Source organism: Oncorhynchus mykiss, chromosome 10, assembly GCF_013265735.2.
Source record: "Oncorhynchus mykiss isolate Arlee chromosome 10, USDA_OmykA_1.1, whole genome shotgun sequence".
Taxonomy (NCBI): domain Eukaryota; kingdom Metazoa; phylum Chordata; class Actinopteri; order Salmoniformes; family Salmonidae; genus Oncorhynchus; species Oncorhynchus mykiss.
Window position 1 is genome coordinate 12470852 of NC_048574.1, and position 27810 is coordinate 12498661.

At 41.5% G+C, this 27810-nt stretch overlaps 2 protein-coding genes across 2 annotated transcripts; one reads left to right on the plus strand and one right to left on the minus strand.

Annotated features, from left to right (window-relative positions):
* Nucleotides 1-2098: 2098 nt before the first annotated feature.
* LOC110533353 (heat shock 70 kDa protein 4) lies at nucleotides 2099-12494 on the minus strand. Its single transcript, XM_021617467.2, has 19 exons — nucleotides 12145-12494; nucleotides 8937-8994; nucleotides 8695-8835; nucleotides 8486-8608; nucleotides 8193-8292; nucleotides 7978-8111; nucleotides 7640-7884; nucleotides 7377-7453; nucleotides 7094-7245; nucleotides 6754-6860; nucleotides 6513-6646; nucleotides 6186-6367; nucleotides 5353-5445; nucleotides 5045-5191; nucleotides 4497-4622; nucleotides 4247-4354; nucleotides 4048-4167; nucleotides 3759-3920; nucleotides 2099-3022 (listed from the first exon to the last, which is right to left on the minus strand). The coding sequence occupies exons 1-19, from the start codon at nucleotides 12249-12251 to the stop codon at nucleotides 2813-2815; spliced, it is 2526 nt and encodes an 841-aa protein (XP_021473142.1). The 5' UTR covers nucleotides 12252-12494; the 3' UTR covers nucleotides 2099-2812.
* A 6333-nt stretch (nucleotides 12495-18827) lies between these two features.
* zcchc10 (zinc finger, CCHC domain containing 10) lies at nucleotides 18828-26427 on the plus strand. Its single transcript, XM_021617468.2, has 4 exons — nucleotides 18828-18958; nucleotides 21738-21899; nucleotides 22512-22556; nucleotides 24172-26427. Exons 1-4 carry the CDS (start codon nucleotides 18918-18920, stop codon nucleotides 24410-24412), a joined length of 489 nt encoding a protein of 162 aa, XP_021473143.1. The 5' UTR covers nucleotides 18828-18917; the 3' UTR covers nucleotides 24413-26427.
* The last annotated feature ends 1383 nt before the right edge of the window (nucleotides 26428-27810 follow it).

Consider the following 27810-nt stretch of genomic DNA (forward strand, 5'->3'; position numbering starts at 1 on the left):
TGAAATTTATCAAAATATCTGTTAAAAACATGAAAAATATTTTTAAAAACATCAAATTTCACTATAAATGTGAACATTTTAAAATACACTGCTCAAAAAATAAATAAAGGGAACACTTAAACAACACAATGTAACTCCAAGTCAATCACACTTCTGTGAAATCAAACTGTCCACTTAGGAAGCAACCCTGATTGACAAATTTCACATGATGTTGTGCAAATGGAATAGAGAACAGGTGGAAATTATAGGCATTTAGCAAGACCCCCAATAAAGGAGTGGTTCTGCAGGTGGGGACCACAGACCACTTCTCAGTTCCTATGCTTCCTGGCTGATGTTTTGGTCACTTTTGAATGCTGGCGGTGCTTTCACTCTAGTGGTAGCATGAGACGGAGTCTACAACCCACACAAGTGGCTCAGGTAGTGCAGCTCATCCAGGATGGAACATCAATGCGAGCTGTGGCAAGAAGGTTTGCTGTGTCTGTCAGCATAGTGTCCAGAGCATGGAGGCGCTACCAGGAGACAGGCCAGTACATCAGGAGACAGGCCAGTACATCAGGAGACGTGGAAGAGGCTGTAGGAGGGCAACAACCCAGCAGCAGGACCGCTACCTCCGCCTTTGTGCAAGGAGGAGCAGGAGGAGCACTGCCAGAGCCCTGCAAAATGACCTCCAGCAGGCCACAAATGTGCATGTGTCTGCTCAAACGGTCAGAAACATACTCCATGAGGGTGGTATGAGGGCCCGTCGTCCACAGGTGGGGGATGTGCTTACAGCCCAACACCGTGCAGGACGTTTGGCATTTGCCAGAGAACACCAAGATTGGCAAATTCGCCACTGGCGCCCTGTGCTCTTCACAGATGAAAGCAGGTTCACACTGAGCACGTGACAGACGTGACAGTCTGGAGACGCCGTGGAGAACGTTCTGCTGCCTGCAACATCCTCCAGCATGACCGGTTTGGCGGTGGGTCAGTCATGGTGTGGGGGGGGAATTTCTTTGGGGTCCACACAGCCCTCCATGTGCGTGTGTCAGCAGTTCCTGCAAGAGGAAGGCATTGATGCTATGGACTGGCCCGCCCGTTCCCCAGACCTGAATTCAATTGAGCACATCTGGGACATCATGTCTCGCTCCATCCACCAACGCCACGTTGCACCACAGACTGTCCAGGAGTTGACGGATGCTTTAGTTCAGGTCTGGGAGGAGATTCCTCAGGAGACCATCCGCCACCTCACCAGGAGCATGCCCAGGCGTTGTAGGGAGGTCATACAGGCACGTGGAGGCCACACACACTACTGAGCCTCATTTTGACTTGTTTTAAGGACATTACATCAAAGTTGGATCAGCCTGTAGTGTGGTTTTCCACTTTAATTTTGAGTGTGACTCCAAATCCAGACCTCCATGAGTTGATAAATTTGATTTCCATTTATAATTTGTGCGATTTTGTCAGCACATTCAACTATGTAAAGAAAAAAGTATTTAAGAATATTTCATTCATTCAGATCTAGGATGTTTTATTTTAGTGTTCCCTTAATTTTTTTGAGCAGTGTATATGCTAATTTTGGGACTGTGAACCAATGAATTGTTACAAAAGGTTAATAAAATAGTGCTACTGCTTGAAAGTCTTCTTGCAATCAGCAAAAAATATGTTGGTGCTTTAAGGGTTAACCAGTGGATCCAGAATAGCACTGGTGAAGCTGTGTCTGTAGGTCATGGTGGTTGGAACAGAGAAAAAATAAAGAAACTCAGCTAGTGGGGATGAGGGCTCACCCTCTGCACACACCTGTTGGTTTTATGTACTGAGCTGAGGGGGTGATCCAAATATAATGCCTATTAAGTGGCCTATTTGTTTCTCAAAACCACCACTGGCCATAGAAGGGATTTGCCGATTTGAGATTTACAGCAATAGAACATCTAAACATTGCATTTTGTTTATGCCACCTTTGTGAATTTGACAGTATAATAACAGCAAACCAGAACTTTGTATAATCCTTTTCCTTTTGTGGAATTCAATGTGTTCCACTCCAGGTCCCTTGGAGTATTCTCTCACCCAAATCAACATGTTCCTCATTGCATTTTCAAATAATAGTTTAAGCACTTGAACATAATTGTCATACACGAATGTATTTATTTTGCTTTTGGTGAGTGGTAACAGCACCAAATTGGTATTCACCATTCATTCACACCATTGTACAGAGTAGAAAAACAAAACAAGGCTATACCAGAGAACAACCCACAGACCATTGCCTTTAAATGTGACAGCCTTATATTGAAATATTGCATGACAGTAATTCAAATCTAATTAAACATATAGTAGACAGGTAATTGGTGCCTCTATCATATCTCTGGATACACTAACCTTTATTCCATCCAATTTCTCTCCCATCAGGGTGTCCTCAACATTTATCCAACAGGGAGTAAGCATACATTTCAAGCTTCAACCCCCTTCCCCATTCAAACATAAGTTAACATTTTTCACTAAACTTCTGTACTAGTTTTTTCACTGCTTACGACCTCGTAATATTTCAATCTCAGTGGAAATAGGCTAGAGAGGCTGAGAACATTCCTTACTAAATGGCCATTGAAGCAATACACAGAAAGCAAGTTTCCATCCTGCGGCACTCACAATATTTGATGTCAAACAGCTTGATCAATATGCATTCATTGTATTCAGCAAAAAATAGTGGAACATGCCAAGAAGGCTGCTTGACAGTACTTATAGGAATAGTTTGACTGTGTCATCAAAAGAAAGGCTATAATCAGTAAGAACTCAGAGGTGCGAGGCGGGTGGGGAGAGAAGGCTGGGGCAGCTGCAGCAGTTAGTCAATGTCCATCTGAGGCAGTTTGTTGCCCTCTGCAGATTCAGGAGCCACCGTGCTCCCTGCTGCACCCTTCTCTGGGCTGCCTGGCTGGGCATCTGTGTCCTCCTGTCCATTAATAGGTCCATTCTGCTCTTCCTTCTCATCCTTGGGGATCTCCACTTTGGGCTTGGGTTTTGAGACAATAGGGTTGCAAGCTGAGTAAAGCTCCTAAACAGATGGAAAGAGGATGTTAAATGAACTTTATGAAATATTACCTATAATTAATTACAATATTAGTGAAATGGTCTTCCTTCCAAAACATGGACATTGTGACAAAACATGCAATGTCTAGTGCAGAGAATCATTGTACCATCTAAACCGCTTTGAAAAATATGTTCAATATCTCCAACTATTGTATTTTCAGCTGTTTGAAGCTGGTGTATAGCTGAAAGCCGAAAGATGCAAACATGAAAATGTAAGAGCAAAAAGCATAGAAATAGAGCACATAGAAGAGATCTACAACTTCTTAGACTTGCTTTCAATAAGAATGACAGATCTACAACTAACATTTGTGTGAACGTGGTCAGGTTCGCGCCCCCCCCCCCCCCAAATTTCAATATTACAGCATTAAGTATATTAAAAATGAGCTTTGTGTTGGAATGGTGACTGTTTGAGGTGGGGGTTTTGAAGTGGTTTTTTTCTTCTCCAATTTATACTTTGGCCACAAATAGGAGTATACAGTGAGTCCACAACATTATTTGGGTACGAGTTGACAGAATATGAACATTAAAAAGTGAGCTTAGGGATATTCTGAACTTTGGATGACCATATGCCATATTAGGACCTGAACTTTATGAAATATTACCTATAATTGTCCCCGATTACCTATTGTCCCCGACCATATGACCTTGCCAGGCAGAACGGAGTCCTTGACAGACTATACAAATCTATTGTCTGCACTAACCTTTGTTTTCGCTTGAATCTCCTGGACTTTGACGGCAGGCTCCTGGGTAAAATTCTGTTTGCTCTGCGCATTCATTTTGCTGTTCATCCAAATCATGGCGTCGTTCACCTGCTTATCCACCTTCAACATCTCCAACTCGTCCAAATGCTCATACTGCTCCTCCTGGGTGTCAAGACATAAGGAACATTTCAATACTGGGAGACATTGAGATATATCATTACATGTCCAGTGACTCAGTTGATAAAACTACATGTGCACAACTATGCAATAACAATATCTTAGAAGTTACCTTTGTTTTGTATGCTTCTACAATCTTCATGTACTGTTGGATATGCCTTCCGAGTTCATCAAATGCTTTTGGTCTCTCCTCAGCCTCGATGTATCTTTCCTGGACGGGCTGCCCAAGTTTCTGTCGAAGGGACATTTGGTTCAGTCACATAACAAAATACACCCTAGAATCAGAGACGGGAATTGACTGGCAATGTTACCTTTAATTCAGCCAGTTTGTCGATGTACACTTGTTTCTGTTGGTCCTCGCCGTCATCATACAACCAGTTCTCTGTGTCCTCAAGTCTTAATGCAAAGGTGTCTCGGTCCTACAATTAGTAAAAACTTTTAGCAACTCCACAATACATGTAAAGGTTATATAATACACTGGGAATAATACAAATAAATGTGGCTTAGCCTTGCTGTTAGCTAGTGCTTTTCTACTCAGCCAGCTTGAGGGAATATACTCACAGATTCACTGACAAACTTCTCCAACACTCCGTGCAGTTTGTCCCTCATCTCATAGACGTACTCCTCTACATTGTTCTTGGCATCGTTTCTCTCCTTCTCCAGCTTGTCCTGCATAATCATCTTACCCTGAGGTGGACACAAATATACATTTGTATGCACTCACTACTAAGTCGCTCTGGATAAGAGCACCTGCTAAATTGTAACATTTAAATAAAAACAAGTGTGTTACTTTCTTTCCTACTACAACTCTCAGTAGACACAGATGAACATGCTTAAGCAACCCATTAAACCCGATTTTACAGACAAAAAGGTTGAGAAATTCTTTATACTGTACAATAGTGGTATGATATACAGTGTTGCATGTTAAAATGATGCTTGTAAAACAATAACAGACAATAATACATGGTTTATATCAATACAGGACAGGTTTTCAACTAATGAGAACAAAATTCAGAAAAATATCCTTTCTTAGTGATGCTAAGCCAATCAGATAATACTGGAAAAAATTAATTAATGTTGATACTAGTTATGGTGTCCTAGAACATTACCTCATTCTCCATGAACAGATTGACCAGGTCATTGGTTAGTTGCCAGTGCAGGCTGTTTTCGATTGGGAGTTCAACAGTCTTCGTTTTCACTTTGGGTTTCTTTGCCGATGGAGCGTGATTCTTCTCCTGTTTTCCATCCTCCAATGTCTGAGATAAAAAACACACACATTATATAGACACACACACACACACACACACACTACTACGTTTTAGGTAAATGTGCACTGGTCCCATACCTTTATCATGAATACATACACACAAAACACATCCCCTCAGAATGTTGAAAATATGTAGTGTCAGTCAGTCACCTCCATTTCCTCAGTCTCTGACTTCTTGTCAGCGTCGTCTTTCTGTCCATCACCTTTGGCTTTTTGGTCATCTTGTTCAGTCTGCATCTTACTCTGAAGAGACAAACATTTTATTAGCTCTCCATTCATGTGGCGTTAACACCAACCGTTAGCTTGACATCACAATGCACAGATGGTCAGATAACACAAGAAAAACAAGCAGGCAAAGGACAATACAATAATATATTTTCTGAAGCAGGTTTAACTTGCTGAGACATGACAGATTAATTAGTTGCCCTTTTACTGAATATGTCTGGGTTGATTCATTGTCCAATAAATTGGGTGTGGGTAAAGTATAGGCATTATTGCCGATGTAGCCTAGGCTTCCAGGCCTCCCTCAAGTTGTTCTCCAGAGCCTGGGGAAGTTCATATTGGAAAAGTGGATATGAGTGGAGCGCTGATTGCCAGCGGCTGCTGACTGATTGGGTGCGAGTAGATGATTATTCAAAAACAACCACCCCTTCCATTCCTCATCAGAAGTGCTAATTATCCAGATACACTAATTAATGGTGCAAGCATACTACATTTTCCCCCATGAATATTTATAATTTGGTTGAAATGACACGACCCCACATGGGCAACAAAGAAAATTATTGGCTTTCGGTTTCCAATCGCTGCCTGTTTGAAAGTGCCTATTCTAATTGTTGGGAGGGGCAAACAACTTGGATACCCTCCACCTTCTTTTGGCCTCTTTCTGACAGGAACTTCCACAGGCTTTTATACCAAAGGTGAGGTGAAAGCCTGGTAGAGGCCATAGCCTATGTAAGCGCTGTGCGAAAACAGTGCACACAAACCTCCTCTTCCTTCCCGGCTGGGTCTGTCTCCATTGGCTCCTCTCCCTCATTAGGTTTCAGGAGCTCTACTAGAGAGGCACTGGACACGCTGAAGACCCCGTGGACATTCACCCTGACCTTCACCTTGACCTTTGAACTCTCACCATTTGCCTGGGGAACCACTTTCTGGATGATGAACTGACCTGACGAGTTCACAAGTGGAGTATTAGAAGACACCCAGTAACCTGGCCTCAGAAACGACCATTAAAAGTACAAAATTAATTGAACAGGTGCAAGCTTATAGCTTATTAGAAGCATTTAAAGTTTCAGGACTGTTTGTTCTGGTACCTATTGTGGGGTCCGGGTACGGCAGCTCTTTGGGGTTGTTGTAGTACGCCTCCAAGGAGAAGGGCTCTCTCCGGTAGAATGTCAACACTTTGGAGAAGGGTGCAGCATGGTTCCTTGGGAATACCTCGCAATCACTGACGGAGGAGAGTAGACCAGAAGATGACGTGAGTCACTGCCAATCAGAGTTCAGTGCAATCGGTGTTAAATAAGCCAATGTCAAATGTGAAGAAGATATCATTACCTTAACCCCTCCTCTGCGGCAGAGTTCCACTTCAAGGATATGGGATAGTGGACGACATCCGTGATGGAAAACTCTCTGACTTTGAAGGCAGGGGACAGGATTGCACACTAAGGAGATAAACTACCTGCATTATAATATGTTCGCCAAGTGTTTAACAACTGTACTTAATGGTATGTCAACAGGAAAAGTTATTACCTGCTAATTGTTTGTGCTATGCCAGTAAACATCAGGTCAACAACTACAGCGATACCGACCAGTTCCATGAGTGAGAGACATGGGCGTGCCATTTTTAGCCATTTGCTGAAGAAATCATTGGGGACAGTGAGTCATGACATGATACCTGCAGTGCACATCCTCTTGCGACAGCCTCGTCTGCGTTTAATGTCGTGCTCAGCTCTTTTCCAAAGAATTTGCTGACTCTTTCTTTGACGGCAGGGATCCTGGAGGCCCCGCCCACAATTTCCACAGCGTAGATGTCTTCCTTCTTCAGCTCTGGACAATGTATGAAACATATTAGTAGTCAGATTTAAACAGCCAATCCAGGTCTTAGCAAGAACATGAACAGCCTGCGCTTGTGCACACGGCTCAGGGATATTCCAACTACTATTACTACAGCTACTCACTGGCTTGTTCCATGACGCTGTGCAGGGGAGCTTCCACTTTGGCCAGAAGCCCTGCACACATCTCCTCAAAGTGGCCTCTGGAACAACAGTGATCATGGGATATTAATAGATACCGTACACACATGCAGCTGCTTGTATCATGATGATACACATGCACCGAATGAAACCACTTCCTGACACATGGCTTTTCCACTGTGGATGGCCAAATGTGTAATGTAGACGTACCGAGATAAATGAAAGGACTTGTTTTACGCTCCACTAACCTGTTGAGTTTCCCAGTCACGTCGATGTCATTCATGAAGCACTCGATGTTGAGGGGCAGATCAGAGGAGTTGGCGCTCATCAGCTTCTTGAGCTTCTCACACTCCTGGTAGAGACGAACCAGGGCTCTGGGCTTGGTCTTCACATCCAGCTTGTACTTCTTGCCAAACTCTTCACAGAAATGGTTCACCAACACCTCGTCAAAGTCTTTGCCACCCAATTCTGCATCAAACGCAGAAGCTAGCATCTGAAAGAACAATTTTTTTTTTTTAACTTAATGCCTTATTCTATCTTTTTTTTTGTGTGTGTTACGTTGTCTTTGAACATATCAAAAACGTACCTTGAGCTTTCCTTTGTTGAATGCACAGACAGAGACCTGATAACCAGAGTGGCCCAAATCTACAAATACCACATTTCTTGGTTTTTCCTCAGGGGCAGGGAGATCCTGTTTATAGATCCCATATGCCAGTGTAACTGGAATAGACAGAGAAATTGGTTCAGACCAAGATTTACATGGGATAACATTGTTCAGTGTTGGCATGGTAATGGCATTACCTGCAGTGGTCTCATTCATGAGTCGTAGGCAGTTGAGCCCTGCAATCTGAGCTGCATCTATGACAGACCTCCTCTCTGCATCAGTGTAGAAGCTGGGGACCTGGAGGACATTAGGAGAAATGATGACAGTTGACAAAAACACAGCCCGTGACTGCCTAAACTGTGTGTGCGCGCGCACATGTAACTGCATATTTTCTATAGGGCATAGGCATCGCTGTAGGCATGAGGGTTTGTTAACCCAAAAAATAATACATCTACTTAGACAGGCGTGAAGATAGAGTAAAATGTCTTACAGAGATGACACAGTCAGCCACAGGTTTCTTCATTGCCGTCTCAGCAGTCTCCTTCAGTTTGGTCAGCAGCATGGCAGTGACTTGTTCAATGCTGAAGACTTTCTCCTCCTCCATGTACATCACCTAGTAGATAAATTGCGCAATAAAGTAAAAATGAATATCTCAAACCAGCTCCCTGTTCAGCCGCATCTTCACTTCTGATCATTTACCTTGATGCCGGTCATCCCAGAAGGCATCTGGGCCAGGTCGTAAACCAAGCTAGATTTTGCTGACTGGACATAGGGGTCTAAGAATGCCCTGCCATGGAATCGCTTGAACCCTTGAACAGTGTTCTTACAATTTGTTACAACCTTTCAAAAAGAAAAAAAGAACAAATGCCATGGTCAAATAACATGCTACTTTATTTTCACAAATGACTTATATTAGCGATATGTCTTAAAGCAAGGCTTACCTGGCCTTTCGCTGCCGCGCCTACTGAACGATTCCGTGGTCCAAAGGACACACATGCTCTGAAAAAGGTGAACAAGATAATTGATAAGATCCTTCCTTGTGTGCATGCTGCTTTAGATTCTATGGCACCCCATATCTTAGTGTGAATTAGCCTATGTAAAATTCAGAGACCGAGATGAGAGAAGTAAAGTAATCTATAACTTAGCAAGTCATCACATGAAATTGTTTAGCCCACATTAAGCTTGGGCAGTTTACCGTATATCAGGGTATTTTGAAATACAGACAGTATGATTTTCAACACTGTCAACAACAAAAAGGTGCGTGCGACGCCACTGCTTATAAGTTCTGACTAGATTTCTATCCAAGATGTGCCAAATAGATTATCTTCAGCTCAGGGCTCCAACTACGCATTTGGTTTTCTAGCATTACAGCAGAGACAATCGATCCCCTCCTGGATCAAGATCCCTGCTGCATAAATTTATTTTGCACGTTAAAAAACTTGAACCCGATCGAACATCTCTAGATAGACCTGAAAATAGCTGTGCAGCGACGCTCCCCATCCAACTTGACAGAGCTTGAGAGGATCTGCAGAGAAGAATGGGAGAAACTCCCCAAATACAGGCGTGCCAAGCTTGTAGCATCATACCCAAGAAGACTCAAGGCTGTAATCACTGCCAAAGATTCTTCAACAAAGTACCGAGTAAAGGATCTGAATACTTACGTAAATGTGATATTTCCCGTTTAAACCTGTTTTTGCTTTGTCATTATGGGGTATTGTGTGTAGATTGATGAGGGGGAAAAAACTCATTAATTTTAGAAGGCTTTAACGTAAAATGTTTTGAAAAGGGTCAAGGGGTCTGAATACTTTACGCATGCACTGTACGTGCTAACAAAGTGATGGAAACACTAAAGTAACTCAGATATTACACATCCAACAAGTACTTGTAAATATAAATTTCAATCTGGGACAGAATCTTGAACATTTGTTTTTCCAGTGTTGGACTTGGTAAAATATAGGGTAGCGACATCCATCTGCAAGCTTGTGATGTTCTTTTTGTTTTAGATTGTCCAAGATCCTCCACTAATGAAAAGTATGTGGTGAATTCATTTATGATTCTTGCTAAATATTACATCCATAAAATGAATAAAAAACATCCTATTCAATATATTTTACATATGGAATACTATGCTCTGTAAGAATAAGGTAATGAAATCAATTGATACTCTTATCTTTGAATGTAAAAACCCAGTGTTTCTGTTTTTGTGTTACAAAAATCTATACATCCTTGAACATTTTAAGACATTTAAATTTGTATCTTTCAATTTACAGAATTTACAGCAGTGCCTGCATTGCTTCGACTTTTATTTCTGATTGACTGGATGCAAGTTTAAACATCCAGTTATTTCTTATCTATAGGAAAGCAAGTTTCACCGGTGTTATGCAATCAATTATTTCAATCTATCCATGCAGCCTGAAGAAGACTCTAGAAGTCGACAAGGTGTGACGTCATGACGTTCAGCTGTTTCTTTTGTTTTTTCCCCCAATGGAAACGTACCTTACCCCTGGTTTAATGCTGCGTTCACAAGCTAGACGGTTCTAGAAAACTCAGGCATGTAAATTTGCTAATTGATAGAACGCGGCACGTGTAACCATTTAGCAAGTCAGACATTTTTTTAGTTTAGTTCCAACTGGCGACATATTTTCATTAGAATATTCTAAAATCCGCATAACAACAATTTGCGCATTTTTCCATCAGAGATGTTTCCATCAATTGACTTCTTGAAAATAAAAAAAGGTTGTGTTGACTTGGTGCACATAAAAATACCCTTTGCCGTTCAATTCCCACGTACCAAATAAAAAATACAAGTTACATTTTCAACTGTACTGATGGTTCTCTCACAAAATATGTTGCATTATATATCCAGCGTGCACTCTGGTATTGGGCGTGCACTCTAGCAACCTGCAGATGTATAGCCTACATTATCATTATAGACAAAAGAGCGTTATTATTTTTATTTATTAAACGGCAACCAATCATCGATTATCATGTCACCAGAATAAGACCCTATATTTATTGGAAAGGCGCATTAAGACGTTTACATTTTAGTCATTTGGCAGACACTCTTGTCCAGAGCGATTTACAGCAGTGAGTGCATACGTTTTTCCTACTTTTTTTGTACTGGTCCCACGTGGGAATCGAATATTGCACTTTCACCACCCTGTGAAATGAATCAAAACTGGTATTATCTGTAGCCTAATAAACTGCATGTTTTCCCTTCAGTAGTAGTGGTAGGACCACAAATGTCATCGCGTGACTCCAAATGTACTTCGATATGATGGCTATGTTAATATTTGCGCATAAAAGCAATTCCACCGTAATTTCTCGCATAATTAATTTTATCGACACTAAAAGATACCAACTTGTCTAGTGTATTTTTTTTGTCGACGTCCGGAAGTTTAACGAAAAATGTTCTGTTGCCATCAGGCCGGTCATTACATGTTTTGTCCGACATGTACTTTACTTGCATAGGTTTGATGGAACCTGGTTTATGACCGTTTTAGGCAGTTATCGCATGTAATTTTCTGTAAATTTTCTTAAATGTTGAAGAAAAAAATGCCACAAAATATAAAAATCGCTGAACAAGTTAATGTTAATATTGACTTAAATCTGACAGTAAGTGGCCAGTGGTGCCATAAACTAATAATATGGTATATATATTTTAAATAAAGGTTTAAAAAAAACATTTCATTGGATGGTGTACTTTACCACACAGTTATACGCACTGCAAAATTGCTAGAATATTCCTACCGGCGACTGACGGATGTCGTCATAGCAAGTGAGCCAGTACAGTAAAACGGTGAGCTAGCTAACAGGCTAACTATGATAGCAGGCGAACTCATAAGTAACTGCTAGTTTAATAGCAACCATTAACTAGTTCAATACACATGTGAAATAAATCCATCTGATAAAAGCGGGATGGTGAAATTAAATGGATTAGATGGCTGCATTACGTTAGCTAGCTCGCTAACGTAATGCAGCTGAATTCACGTGCAGTACCCTGTACACACAACTGTTAACTAACTAGCTAGCAGCTAGTTGTCCAGGCCGCAAAAACAGAAACTGGCCACTCTAACAAACCAATTGTGTTTGTCTCAAGTGTATGGCTAGTCTAGACTAGGGAAACGAGTTTTAAAATATTTTACTTACGGTGTACTTCGGTCGCTGTATTCGTTAGCCACGGTCTCAATTCCTCCGGCTCGAGCTACAGCAACATAGCAGCTTTGAAAGCCCACATCAATTCCCACCACTGACATCTTCCACGCTAACGTTACCTTGCCTGTATTCTACTATTGTATGAAATGTTGACGTCAATAACTCCTTAAAATAACAGAAACGTGTTTGAATTATTTTTGGAAAGACGTACAACAGTCAGTGGATATTGTTAAATCAGAAGTGTACTTCAATTCATAATCCGCGGCACTGTACTGAATAATCTGATAGATGTGCACACCGGGCGGTAGATAGCAAGATCTGCTACAACTACAAGGTGGTTTTGTGAGTTCACGCGGACTCTCAATGCAATATCGCGAGAATTGAATAGTTCTCGATGGCTCTGGACCTTTCTATCAGAAAGATGTCGTTCTAAACCATGAATTTTTAAAATTTTCTCCAACTAATGATATGTAGTACTCACATATGGCAGTATCTCAACTGCTGCTAACTCAAAGTTGGCATGTGAAATGCGTATATATATATTTTATATATATATATTTTATATATATATATATATATATATATATATATATATATATATATATATATATATATAAAATATATATATATAAAATATATATATACGCATTTCACATGCCAACTTTGAGTTAGCAGCAGTTGAGATACTGCCATATGTGAGTACTACATATCATTAGTTGGAGAAAATTTTAAAAATTCATGGTTTAGAACGACATCTTTCTGATAGAAAGGTCCAGAGCCATCGAGAACTATTCAATTCTCGCGATATTGCATTGAGAGTCCGCGTGAACACATATATATATTATATATACACACATACACACACACACACACACACTACCTTCAAAAGTTTGGGGTCACTTAGAAATGTCCTTGTTTTTGAAAGAAAAGCATGTTTTGTTGTCCATTAAAATAACATACAATTGATCAGAAATACAGTGTGTGCATTGTTAATGTTGTAAATGACTATTGTAGCTGGAAACGGCAGATTTTTTATGGAATATCTACATAGGCGTATAGAAGCCCATTATCAGCAACCATACTCCTGTGTTCCAATGGCATGTTGTGTTAGCTAATCCTAGTTTATACTTTTAAAAGGCTAATTGATCATTAGACAACCCTTTTGCAATTATGTTAGCACAGATGAAAACTGTTCTGATTAAAGAAGCAGCAAAACTGGCCTTCTTTAGACTAGTTGAGTATCTGGAGCATCAGCATTTGTGGGTTCAATTACAGGCTCAAACTGTCCAGAAACAAAGAACTTTCTTCTGAAAACTCATCAGTTCTGAGAAATAAAGGCTATTCCATGCGAGAAATTGCCAAGAAACTGAAGATCTTGTACAACGCTGTGTACTACTCCATTCACAGGACAGTGCAAACTGGCTCAACCAGAATAGAAAGAGGAGCGGGAGGCCCCGGTGCACAACTGAGCAAGAGGACAAGTACATTAGAGTGTCAAGTTTGAGAAACAGACGCCTCACAAGTCCTTAACTGGCGGCTGAATTAAATGATGCTGGCCTACAAATTATGATGGACGGTTAGTGCTATCCAGAATCCTTGGGATGTCCCTAAACCCTAACCCCCTGCAGGAGGCTGATGAGGGGAGGGCGGCTCATAATAATAGCCGGGAACCGAGTGAATGGAATGGCATCAAGCATATGGAAACCGTATTTGATACCATTCCAACCTTTACCACGAGCCCGTCCTCCCCAAATAAGGTGCCACCAACCGCCTGTGAGTCTCTTACCCCTTGCTTACCTTAACCCTTACCTAACTCTAACCTTAACTCTTACCTTAAACCATTTAAAATGTCAACTTCAATGGGGTAACATCAGAGTTGGGCCGTCCCACGGATCCCCAATATCAAAGATCAATTATGGATAGTCATTTTCAGCTACCTACAGTATATAACCTGTCTTTAGATTTCTGCTCATATTGGAATTCCCTGCTATGTGTTGCTCTGGTTGTCTGCGTCGAATAACATCTGTAAATATTTTAAATTGACGCTCAAAAACCTACAGCTTGATATTTATAGTCAGTTTAATCCAATATTTTTCTGTTGTTCAAGGCTCAAACTCCCATGATTCCATTTGGCAAAACCACTCCCACCATTACCAACCAAAATTGCACTCAGGTTTGCGCTTTCGAAATAGCCTATGTTCTTGTTCAACATTGCAGGCGACTGAGAAACATGCATCATAAATAACTATTCATTATTATTCTAGATCAATCAGCCATTCAACATTTTACCCATGATGCATTATGGTTTTGATCCTCTCGAACACTGTAAACGTTTTATTAGTTGGTTGTACAGTCACTGAAGGTGTGTTTGTCTGTTATCGTTGAAAACACTATTTTAGATGCCGCAGGTTTAGCTACTTAGCTAGCTAGCAATGCTAACGTTAGTACCCTAGATACAGGCTAAAGGACTAGGATTCCGTAAGGATTTGCCTGTACATTTCATTCATAATAAATGTTGTGTTCTAACAGGCCTACATGTTGTTTGGACTGTTATTTAAGACAATATGTAATTGTTGCCCAGGGACATGTCCCCCCCGCATTCTGAAACTGCATTTCTGCCCCCCCAGTTTAAGCATTGGAATATGATACAAAACGCGGTACCGGTGTGCTTTAGGACCATGTGAAAACCTCTGAGTGGTTGGGTAGACTGTTTGGAGTGTTTACCCTACTGGATTTAGGACCAAGCAGACACCACAGAGCGGGCTGACAGGCTGTGTGAAGGCAAAGCTTCTGGAATGCTGGCTGGACCAGCATGGGAGAGTTGAGCATGGTTCAGTGTGTCCGTGTTGCGCTCTTTCACCGATTTGTAACAGGCAGCAGAACAGAAACTGGCTACTCTTTAGTTGACTGATGTAGCTGGCAAGGTAACTGCTATTTAACTTAACATAATTTTTTTAAAACTAGTGTTTATTCGCAGTGCTGAGATAGTATTTTAACTGACATGTAACATTAGCTAATGTTTCATCCCCTCTCAACTGAGGTGGATGAATAAGCTATGCTTGTGAGTAGCTACCACAGCCAGGTTAGCTCTAGTTATCTGTCAGATAGCGATAATAGCCTCCTCATATTGCTATCTAACAGCAGTTTTTTGTATGGAAATGTTTTGTAGCCTTTGTTTAATCCCGTTTCAGAAGTATATAAACTTTCTCCAGTTGATGTACCATTAGAGAGAGAGCTGGCCAAAAGTTGGCTTACATTAGCTAATATTTTTGCCTCAATCAAACTAGACTTGAATCAAACAATGAAACCATCGGCCAAATGATTGAAGATTGATATTCTGATGTTTTTTCATTGCAATGTGGGTTGCATTAGTCAGTATGGCAATGTAACTTTATTGATCTGTCAGTTTCCCTAGGTAATTCCCCATTTTTCACACTGACACAGTCAGTAATAAAATTCTCTAGCATTGTCGGCTTCACTGTCATGGTGCACAGTAGAGGTCTGAGCGGGACAGATTTCATCATCCCGCTCCCACCCGCTTTCTGTTAGACTCACTCTCCCACGCGCTACTGCCCTCCATTTGGCAAATCTGGCCTCCTGATTCCTGCTTACAAGCAAAAATTAAAGCAGGAAGTTGCAGTGACTCGCTCAATACGGAAGTGGTCAGATGACGCTGATGCTAAGCTACAGGACTGTTTTGCTAGTAAAGACTGGAATATGTTCCAGGATTTTTCCGATGGCATTGAGGAGTACACCACATCAATCACTGGATTAATCAATAAGTGCATTGTTGACGTCGTCCCCACAGTAACCGTACGTACATACCCCAACCAGAATCCATGGATTACAGGCAACATCTGCTTTCAAGGAGCAGGACGCTAACCCGGATGCTTATAAGAAATCGTGCTATGCCCTCCGACGAACCATCAAACATGCAAAGCATCTATACAGACTAAGATTGACTCCTACTACACCGGCTCCGACGCACGTTGGATGTGGCAGGGCATGCATACTATTACGGACTACAAAAGGAAGCACAGACGCGAGCTTCCCAGTGACACCAGCCTACCAGATGAGCTAAATAACTTCTAAGCACGCTTCGAGGCAAGCAACACTGACAGACGACTGTGTGATCACAGTCCATAGCCGATGTGAGGAAGACCTTTAAACAAGTAAACATTCACAAGGCCACAGGGTCAGACGGATTACCAGGATGTGTACTCCGAGCATGCGTTGACCAAATGTCAGTGAAGTTTCTTCACTGACATTTTCAACCTCTCCCTGACCGAATATGTAATACCAACATGTTTCAAGCAGACTACCAGGGTTCCTGTGCCCAAGAACACCAAGGTTACCAAGGTAACCTGCCTGAATGACTGAAGTACTTTGAAAGGCCATGAAGTACTTTGAAAGGCTGATCATGGCTCACAACACCATTATCCCAGAAACCCTAGAGCCACTCCAATTTGCCTACCGCCTCAACAGATCCACAGATAACACAATCTCTATTGCACTCCACACTGTCGTTTCCTACCTGGACAAAAGTAACACCTACGTGAGAATGGTATTAATTGACCACAGCTCAGCGTTCAACACCATAGTGCCCTCAAAACTCATCAATAAGCTAAGGACCCTGGGACTAAACACCTCCCTCTGCAACTGAATCCTGGACTTCCTAACGGGCCGCCCCCAGGTGTTAAGGGTAGGTAACAACACATCTGCCATGTTGATCCTCAACACGGGGGCCCCTCAGGGGTAAGTGCTCAGTCCCCTACTGTACTCCCTGTTCACCCATGACTGCATGGCCAAGCACGACTCCAACACCATCATTAAGTTTGCAGACAATGATGAGACAGCCTATCGGGAGCAGGTGAGACAGCTTATAGGGAGGAGGTCAAAGACCTGGCCGTGTGGTGCCATGATAACAACCTCTCCCTCAACGTGATCAAGACAAAAGAGATGATCGTGGACAACAGGAAAAGGAGGGCCGAGCATGTCCCCATTCTCATCGACGGGGCTGTAGGGGAGCAGGTTGAGAGCTTCAAGTTCCTTGGTGTCACCAACGAACTATCATGGTCCAAACACACCAAGACAGTCGTGAAGAGGGCACGACAATGCCTATTCCCCTTCAGGAGACTGAAAAGATTTGGCATGGGTCCTCAGATCCTCCAAATGTTCTACAGCTGCACCACGGAGAGCATCCTGACTGGTTGCATCACCAACCGGTATGGCAACTTCGCGGCATCTGACCGCAAGGCGCTACAGAGGGTAGTGCGTACGGCCCAGTACATCACTGGGGCCAAGCCTCCTGCCATCCAGGATCTATACCAGGCTGTGTCAGAGGAAGGCCCTAAAAATTGCCAAAGACTTCAGCCACCCTGGTCATAAATAGTTCTCTCTGTTGCCACACAGCAAGCAGTACCGGAGCGCCAAGTCTAGGTTGAACAGGTCGACTAACCTGTTCCCCTGCACATTGATATATAAGCTCGTTATTGTTATTTTATTTGTTTACATTTGGAAAAAAAATGTTGGAAGTATACTCCTATTTTTCATTAAACTGGTTGGTTAAGGGCTTGAAAGTAAGCATGTGACAAATACGATTTGATTTGTTTGCTGGATCGTACTTGATGACTATTTGACATATATTCTAATAGTCAAGGATGAATGAAAATATATTTTTTTATCAAATAGACCTTTTGAAGTTTAATATTTATCCACTTTTAATAACAAGTCAGTAGATGATATGTCTTGTTGGGATAACTATTCAACATAGAAGAGCAACAAGCTGCATACTACTCTGTATCCCGCAGCTGGCTTACCTCTGAAGCTAAGCAACGATGGTCCTGGATGGGAGACCAAATGCTGCTGGAAGTGGTGATGGAAGGCCAGTAGGAGGCACTCTTTCCTCCGGTTTAAAAATAGCAATATTCCAGGGCAGTGATCAAGGACAATGCCCTGTGTAGGGTACTATATTTTGGGTGGGATGTTAACTGGGTGTCCTGACTCTGTGGTCACTAAAGATCCCATGGCACTTATTGTAAGAGTTGGAAGGTTAACAAGGCCACATAATCATCCCCAGCTTCCAATTTGCTCATTCATCTCCTCTCCTCTCACCTGTAACTATTGCTCAGGTTGTTGCTGTAAAATGAGAATGTATTCATAGTCAACTTACCTGGTAAAATCTTACCTGGTAAAATAATTATAATAAACCCTGAATTGCTAATGCTGTCTATTGGCCATTGAGTGGCTTTGAAGCCACCGGTCGGACATATTGGCACTCCCTAGTAGGAGCAGTTCTCCATAGGAATGAATGGAATTCTACAGTAATTCACTTAAGTGTTTCAAGGACAAAAGTACATATATTTAAGTATTTTTTTATGTTGTAGTGGGGACAGTAACAAAGGGTACTCTCTAATATGTATATATATATATATGTGTGTGTAGCTCACATAATTTAATGTACAAGTATGCATTAAGGTGTCTGTAATAGAATACATCAATGTGTCAAAAACGAATGTAGACATTATTGAATACATTTCTATAGCTTCCAAACTATAGATTCCAAAATAATTTTTTTTACAAATGAGGAGTACCAAGATGGTTGCGTGGTGGCTTCAATACAGCTCCCCTGGTGTCATCCAGAGTTTCTACACATCGTTGGCATCAACCATAGGCTTTTGATTGGTTGGCGGTGTCCTCGTGTCGCCCAATCGGAATCTTTTTGTTTCGCCATCCCGGAAGTAGCTACATTTCTACCAAATTGCAACATGGCGACACCCATGCACAGAATTATTGCCCGTCGGCAAGCGTAAGTTTGGTTATTACTAAAATGCTAAAGAATTTTGGTGTACTTACTCGATTCAGCGTATTTAGTGATCACCGTGTTTACTTGGAGCAATAAGTAATGCTGAGGTGCGAATATTTGGCTAATTAGTTAACAATAATATTATTACTGAACGCTAGTTAGCCAACGTTAACTAGCTACTGTAACGTTACCTACAACGTTGTTTGAGATGTGGGCAATAATGATGTACAAAGTTAACTTATTAAATGGTTACATTCAATAATTAGTATATGTTTCTTTGGCTAACAAGCATAGATATACTGTCTGCACGTTGGATAGCCGACACATAAGTTAGCTAGCGCTAACGTTAGCTGGGTAAAAGCGTCCTTATGCTTCCCATCCGAAAGGTTCGTGTATTAATGACTAAATTGTGACGTTTTGTTTTAAGCAGAGGTTTTTTTCTGGCTGTTCGTGGAAGGGTGCAATTGCGGCCTGCAAATTGGGGCGTTTGGTATCCCCATTATATCTGGGTGAATGTTTAAGCTAGGACAGGTGTGGGTGCTCCAGTACAGTAGGTGGCGCTAATGCACAATATTGTTAGGCAGGAACCATGACATTTTTAACAATGCTTTTTCTGATTAACTAGTTAATTGCATCTGCTGTGGAGCCCAGTTTCATATACCATATGGCCCAGCTGCTTGCTGTAGTTTTGAAGTAATCATGAAAAAACAGGCCACATTTTTCACCCTGCCAACTCCTATTAGTTATTATTATCGAGCACCAACTCGCCTTCCTGCGGTTCTGTTAGCAACTTCCCTCGCAGTAAGGTTGGTAGAGCGTTGGGCCGGTAACCGAAAGGTTGCTGGATCGAATCCACAAGCTGACAAGGTAAAAATCTGTCATTGTGCCCCTGAACAAGGCACTGTTCCCCAGTAGACATCATTGTAAATAAGAATTTGTTCTTAACTGACTTGCCGAGTTAAATAAAAAAATAGAACACTGGTACACAGCTGTGAGCACGACATGTAGTAAGTTATGCGTAGTGGGCGCGGAATATGATACTTGGTCAGCAGATGGACCCTACTGGTTTGTGCACTTTCTTTAGGCAAGCTGAAGTTTGGTAGCCAAAACCTACGCCCCTTTGTCAGTAATTGGTCAATATTAAGGATTTTTATACAACTTTTTTTGCTTGAGAAATCCTGCACCAAACATCTAAGATGTAAAATTGTGTGACAAAGAACTGCTCGGCAAAACCAGAACTAAAGAAAATATAACTTAAAATCTATTTCAAGGAAGTGTATACTGGCTACGGCGTCTCAAGAGTGACACAGTAATATTGAAGCTTTTCTCGTTTTTCAAGCGAATGTCTTTAAGGAGTATGTGAGTCAGACGTTCACTTTACCTAGCCAAGTTCTGCTAGGAGCAAACCGAACATAGTTAAGGCATCCGCATACTAACGTTAACTATCTAGCTAACTTGCTTGCTAGGTAACTAAAAGTCTGAGACAAAATATCCACAGGAAAGTATTGTTCACCCGACTATTGTCTCTGATGGAGAACAATCCATTTGAAATCTGAATAAATAAAACAATTCACACAAAGATGTCTATTCTCCATCCTCTGGTGATTTAGGATATAAAATTGTCATGGCGGGCTTTGTTCAATAGCTATTGGCGAGAGAACTGAATATTTAATGTAAAACTAACTTTACTTCAGTACCAAACCATATACGGTGCACCAAACCATATACAGCGCATTCAGAAAGTATTCAGACCCTTTGACTTTTTCCACATGTTGTTACATTACAGCCTTATTTGAAAACGCATTAAAAATAACATTTTCCTCTGCAATCTACACACAATACCCAATAATGACAAAGCGAAAACAGGTTTTTAGACATTTCTGCACATTTTTAAAAAAACAAACCTTATTTACATAAGTATTCAGTCTCTGCTATGTGACTTGAAATTGAGCTCAGGTGTTCATTTGTTTATTACAGACAGCTAACAAACTACTTGGAAGAGACTACAAGGACACTGCTGACTTGCAAAACAACTAACCAAAATCTAAAACAGAACTTGACCTTGACTAAACATCAGCCCGTTACCATGGTTACCCCGTGGATATTCAGTTTGAAAAAAGTCTGCCTTAAAAAGATGCAAGTCTCTACAAACCAGTATGTTGAATAAAATATTTACACTCTGATTGCTTGGGACAACATTTGGTCTGTAGTTCGGTTAGGCTCGGCCATATTGTTTGTTGCGTGTGAGGAAAAATATATACAGACCAGCATACTGAAGGTCGGGTCAATAACGCTTCCCTGTGAAAAATAAGTTGACATCTAGTTAGTTCAACATTAACTTGTAATGGGGCTGTTCGTAAAAATGCTGAGCCTACATGTTAGAAACAAGAGTAAGTATTTCACGCTCAAATCCTGAGGCTAACCCTGGTTTGCAAGTCAGGAGTGCCCATATACCCTTTTCCTAAAAACTCAAGTACAACAGTAGTGACTGGGGAACAGGCATAGTGCTTGAGCCAGCAGCTACCTGTGTTACATTGGTCTCAAGATCTCTTAACAAAGGCTTTAGATAGTCAGGGAAGCTACTCAATTCTTCTGAAAAAGTGTCCTGACTCCACTTATTCTGATTTGGCCCAAGAAACAGCAGGGATTATCCAACTTTTGCTACCATTGTAGTGAGGGGCCAGGTTCCATTAACATAGTGTACACCCCACCCCCTCCCTATGTTAAAGTCTACCTACAGTTATAAATAACTCTTACTCATGTCTCTTTTTTTTCCAAACAGGGAGGCAAATAAACAACATGTTCGGTGTCAGAAGTGTTTGGAGTTTGGACACTGGACATATGAGTGTACTGGCAAACGAAAATACCTTCACAGGCCATCAAGGACAACAGAAATGAAAAATAAACTGAAAGAAAATCAAAATAAACAGGTCAATATCACAGGGTAAGTCAGCCACAAGTATGTATTTATATTGGGTGACTGCTGTCTTACTATTAAGTCAGCTTGATAGAAGATCACTTTTGAGTTCGGAAGATGTTAACACTGTGGAAAGTCACCTTGGTCGTGTCTATTAGAGAGACATTTTTTGGAAACGGAGAGGTAGGCCTACTACTTGAGCATTTCCAATAAGAAACATTTTCATTTTCTAATGCAAAAACATTTACCCTAATGAACGTGACCCTGGTGTCTTCCATTTGATGTCACTTTTGAATAGGCTGCATAGTCATGATTTTGATGACTTCAAATCTGTATTTTGTGGCTACAGTCTACTGCAATAGCCTGAGCTTACAGGTGGTTTGCTGTATGGTTACAGCGGTAATTAGTCTGTGACAGTATTTACAAGGCTATTACTGTAACCCAGCCTGTCTAGTACTGCTATCTAGAGGAGATGCAGTATAACGCGCCATTGGGAGTTCATTTCCTTTGTACAATGATTCATAAGTGTTGCCAAGTTTCTTTTCACTTTTATTTTCCCCTGGTTGGTTTAGAATAATCTTTGGATTTTTTTTCAGCCATGGCATGTTGGAACTAACTCGATCTCTATTCACTATTCAGACCAGGAAAGGAAAGCTCCAATGAGAAAAAAACTAAGAAGAAAAGGTAATTGTCACAGCGTCACTTTTTAGCTCTAAACCCCATAAAATTGTTCCAACATTATGACTGTTGTAGATAAACTTAGCAAAAAAAGAAAACGGCCCTTTTTCAGGACCCTGTCTTTCAAAGAGAATTCGTAAAAATACAAATAACTTTACAGCTCTTCATTGTAAAGGGGTTAAACACTGTTTCCCATGCTTGTTCAATGAACCATAAACAATTAATGAACATGCACCTGTGGAACGGTCGTTAAGACACTAACAGCTTACAGGCGGTAGGCAATTAAGGTCACAGTTATGAAAATTAGGACTTTAAAGAGGCCTTTCTACTGACACAGGATCGGTACATCTGAACATCACACCTGCGGGACAGGTACAGGATGGCAACAACAACTACCCGAGTTACACCAGGGACGCACAATCCCTCCATCAGTGCTCAGACTGTCCTCAATAGGCTGAGAGAGGGCTTGTCGGCCTGTTGTAAGGCAGGTCCTAACCAGACATCACCGGCAACAACGTCGCCTATGGGCACAAACCCACTGTCGCTGGACCAGACAGGACTGACAAAAAGTGCTCTTCACTGACGAGTCATGGTTTTGTCTCACCAGGGGTGATGGTCGGATTTGCTTTTATCATCAAAGGAATGAGCGTTACACCAAGACCTGTACTATGGAGCGCGATCAATTTGGAGGTGGAGGGTCCGTCATGGTCTGGGGCGTTGTGTCACATCATCGGACTGATCTTGTTGTCATTGCAGGCAATCTCAACGCTGTGCGTTACAGGGAAGACATCCTCCTCCCTCATGTGGTACCTTTCCTGCAGGCTCATCTTGACACGACCCTCCAGCATGACAATGCCACCAGCCATACTGCTCGTTCTGTGCGTGATTTCCTGCAAGACAGGAATGTCAGTGTTCTGCCATGGCCAGCGAAGAGCCCGGATCTCAATCCGATTGAGCACGTCTGGGACCTGTTGGATCGGAGGGTGAGGGCTAGGTCCATTCCCCCCCTCCAGAAATGTCCGGGAACTTGCCTTGGTGAAAGAGTGGGGTAACATCTCACAGCAAGAACTGACGAATATGATGCAGTCCATACGGAGGAGATGCACTGCGGGGCGTCAGGTAGCCTTGTGGTTAGAGCGATGGACTTGTAACCGAAAGGTTGCAAGATCGAATCCCTGAGCTGACAAGGTTAATAAAATCTTGTCGCTCTGCCCCTGAACGAGGCAGTTAACCCACTGTTCCTTGAAAATAAGAATTTGTTCTTAACTGACTTGCCTAGTTAAATAAAGGTTAAAAAAAACTGCATTACTTAATGCAGCTGGTGGCCACACCAGATTCTGACTGTTAATTTTGACCCCCCCCCCCCCCCCCCCCTCTGTTGTTGAATCTTGTTATGTTCATACAAATATTTACACATGTTAAATTTGCTGAAAATAAACACAGTTGACAGTGAGAGGACATTTCTTTTTTTTGCTGAGTTTAGATCTGAAATGGGTAGAGCATAGTCCACTCGACACACTTTTCTTAAATATTCAGTAGAGATCTAGGCTATGCCTGCAACATGCCTTCACTATTCTGCTTATGTAATAATGGTTTTGTAAATTGTGCCACTTGCTTTCAGGTCAAAGGATGCAAGTGGTGGTGGTGGTAGTAGTAGCAGCAGCAGCAGTGACTCTGACAGCTCTTCCAGTGACTCATCGTCTGACAGTAGTGACTCCTCAAGCTCTTCGTCGGACGACAGTGACAGCAGTAGTGACAGCTCTAGCTCCTCTTCCTCTAGCAGTTCAAGCAGCTCGGCCTCTGATTCATCAGAAGGAAGTGATTCAGATCAAGGTCCTCCCAAGAAGAAAAAGAAGAAATGAAAAAGATTTATATGTATTGTGTTCCACCATGACATTAACCTGAGCTCCACTCTGACCCTCTAGCTGTTCAGGAGTTGTCTTACGAAGCATACGGTGTAAATTGTAATGAACAAGCAGCAGGTTTGGGTAGGTTATTTTCTAAATGTAATCCGTTAGTTACTAGTTAATTACCTGTCCAATTGTAATCTGTAATGTGATCTGATTAGTTTTGGGTACTTTTGGATTACTTTCTTAAGAGGCATTTAAAAAGGGGATCCATCAAATGCATTTCGTGTGGCATAGTAGTGTTCACAAGTCAAGGACCAGACTCGCTCAGGTGGAACAAACTTAAACTTGCGCATTTTTTTCAATGCTAAATTGAATGTCATTAGTTAGGTTTCCATCCAATTGGCAACAGATTGTAATGTCAATATTAAAAAAGCTGCATAAATAAAATTTCTGCATTCTCTCAGCAGAAATGTTTCCATCAAATTGACTTTTTGTGGATAAAGGCCTGTGTGTGATGACGTAGTGCACATAAATTACTCTTGCAGTTAAATTCCCATGTACCGAATAGAAAATACAAGTCAGATGTTTTTCCGTTGAATTTTCAACTCGTCTGATAGTTTTGTCAGAAACAATATTGAGTTATATAGCGAATGTGCGCTCTAGACAAGAGCTCGCAGATAGAGTTCAGGTGTAGCCTATATGATGAGACTATTATGGACAAAAGAGCGAGATTATTTTAATTTGTCAAACGGCAATCAAACATCGGTCGTCATGTCACCAGAATAACACCCTCGATATTTATTGAAAGGAGCAACAAGCTCATCACCTTGTACTTTCACCACCCTGTGAAGTTCATCACACATTTAAAAAAAGTTAAATCTAGTAAACTGCATGTAACCTAGTAAACTGCATGTTTTCCTGAGTTGTAATGGGAGGACCACACAAAATATCATTGCGTGACTCCAAGTTTACTTAGATATAATGCTTAATTAATTAATAGTTGCACATTAAAGCGCCATTTCACACACAATGAATTTTGCAGACCCAAAAAGACCCCCCCCCCCCCCCCCCCCCCCACCCACCCTTGTCTAGCGTATTTAGCTTTGTTGACATTTTGGAAGTTTATTGACAAATTTGCTGTTTACATTACATGAGCCTGTCGTGACTTTTTTTTGGTACTTTACTGGAAACCTGCTTAGTGAGAATAGAAAGGTGTCAACGTCCTTTCAGAATTTACAAGTATTCCAAGAAGTAATCTAGTTTTTCAAAAGGATCTGTAATCTGGTTACAATATGTTTGCTGGTAACGTAACTGATTGGTTAAATTGTTTTTCAATTAAGATTGCATTTAACTGACTACATGTAATCCGTTACTCCCCAACCCTGACAAACAGTGAGGAATTTTGTATTTACCAGAATGTGTTCTCTCTCCTGCATTTATCCCTTGTACAGTCAGTGAAGAAGTGTGGTCATATCTCAACTTAGTTTCAAATCAGTTTGATAATTGGTCTAGATTTAAAAATGTGCATTTTATATAACCTGCTGTACTTCCTTCTATTGCTTTTGAGTGACACTTCAAATGTGCAGTTATGTAGCTACTGAAAGATATGTAATGCATAATTTGGAGGGCCTGCAGCATTAGATGCATTGACCCTTTTCACACTATCATGCTAACCAGAACTGTACTGTACTGGCTCAGACGTTTTCTTTTCATGTTGTTTTCCCCCCCAGTACGATTCCCGAAACAACCAGCCCAGTACAACTTGGATCTGGTTGTAGTGTGAACCGTGTTATTGATTATTTTTATTAAAATATGTTTTACCCCCAGATGATTATAAACAGAAAAATGTTATTGACTGTGTTGATAAACTGCCATTTTAGGAATTTAGCATGGACTGTTTGGCACAGCCAAATGGTGATCTTGCCAATGAATCCCCCTGCCCCCCTGTTAGTTATGCTTTTGATTTGTTTGTTATCTAGTGCCACATCATTTAATAATTTTTGAATAAATTGGCAGTTCCAAGTGTCTTCACTTGTTGGTATTTTTCATTTATTTTTCTCAGATGGAACAAAGTCAACCATTTATAGCACTAGAGTACCTTGGAAAGTGTAGTAAATTGTATGCACTGGTGTTACCCTTACAAAACAAAAAGATAGCAGTTTTGCAGCTGCAGTAAAAGTGCAGTAACTGCAGTCAACTGGTATTTTTGGATATAGTAATTGCAGGATAACTGCAGTTGTACTGCACTGTAACTACAGTTACACTGCAAAACCACTAGTAAAAAAAAATATTTTGGGATGCAGTATTTGCAGCATACTGCAGTTATACTGCACTCTGACTGCAATATTTTTTTCCGTAGAGGATGGCAGAACTGTAGGGCAATCGAATGTGTGCCCGGGCGTGGGGCTAATGATAGAGAAGTCTGGGGTTGTGTTTTCCCAAAGGAAGGGCTGGGTAGTGAATGGATCTCTTGGTGTAATGGCTAAGGTGTTGGGCCCAGGGACTATCATCCCAAGTTTAAGTCCCAGTTTGTTACCCCCGAATTTGCTGCAATATCATGTAGCAATCTTAAATAAAATGGCTACAATTCCATAAGGCAGTGTTTCCCAACTCCGGTCCTCGAGTACCCCCAACAACACAACTGATTCAACTCATTTAGGGCTTGATTAGTTGACAAGTTGAACGCGGTGTGCTTATCCGGGGCTACAACACAAATATGTGCTGTTGGGGAACTGCAGTAATGTGTTGGACTTAGTCCTGATCAGGCCACCCCTGGGTAAATATACTTTTAATCTGTGATCTGAGTTTGAGTCCTGATCGGTGGGATGGCACTCCAATGGTGGCAGGTGCGCTGAAGATGCCCAAGGTCGAGCCTCGTCCTGATGATGATAAAGATGATTCTGGCCCAGTGAGATTTAGGGGGAGAATGTATTCTTGCAGTCTTGCTGATCCATTTGTGGTGTCAGGTTGGGTGACACCACATAATGTGTAGTATCGGTGGAAACAGTTGTGTGTGCGGCAGGTAACCTAGCGGTTAAGAGTGTTTGGGCGACTAGCTGAGAGGTCACTTTGTCGAATCCCCGAGCCGACTAGGTGAAAAATCTGTCTGTATCCTTGAGCAAGTCACTTAACCCTAATTGCTCCTGTAGGTCGCTCTGATAAGAGCATCTGCTAAATTACTCAAATGAAAATGTAGGATGTGTTAACTGTAGGGATACCTATTGTCAGAATTGTCTGGTGGGAGAAACGCAGGTTGAGTTTGCCAGGATCAGAGTAGTACAGGTGTCATATGCTGACGCAGTGAAAATGAGAGGAAGACGGATACAGGGCATGAGGCCAAAAGAGAGTGATAGGAATAATGTGTGCTTCAGTAAGGTTGGTTTCTGAGCTTTCATAGCCATGGTTATCAG

Excerpts from the sequence above, each read along its gene's own strand:
- zcchc10 (XM_021617468.2), top strand. The coding sequence starts at position 18,918 with ATGGCGACACCCATGCACAGAATTATTGCCCGTCGGCAAGC. Across the intron at positions 18,959-21,737 it reads ATTATTGCCCGTCGGCAAGC|GGAGGCAAATAAACAACATG; the intron begins GTAAGTTTGGTT and ends TTTTCCAAACAG. Across the intron at positions 22,557-24,171 it reads AAAAAAACTAAGAAGAAAAG|GTCAAAGGATGCAAGTGGTG; the intron begins GTAATTGTCACA and ends ACTTGCTTTCAG.
- LOC110533353 (XM_021617467.2), bottom strand. The coding sequence starts at position 12,251 with ATGTCAGTGGTGGGAATTGATGTGGGCTTTCAAAGCTGCTATGTTGCT. Across the intron at positions 8,112-8,192 it reads CATGAATGAGACCACTGCAG|TTACACTGGCATATGGGATC; the intron begins GTAATGCCATTA and ends TGTCTATTCCAG. Across the intron at positions 3,023-3,758 it reads AGATTCAAGCGAAAACAAAG|GAGCTTTACTCAGCTTGCAA; the intron begins GTTAGTGCAGAC and ends CCATCTGTTTAG.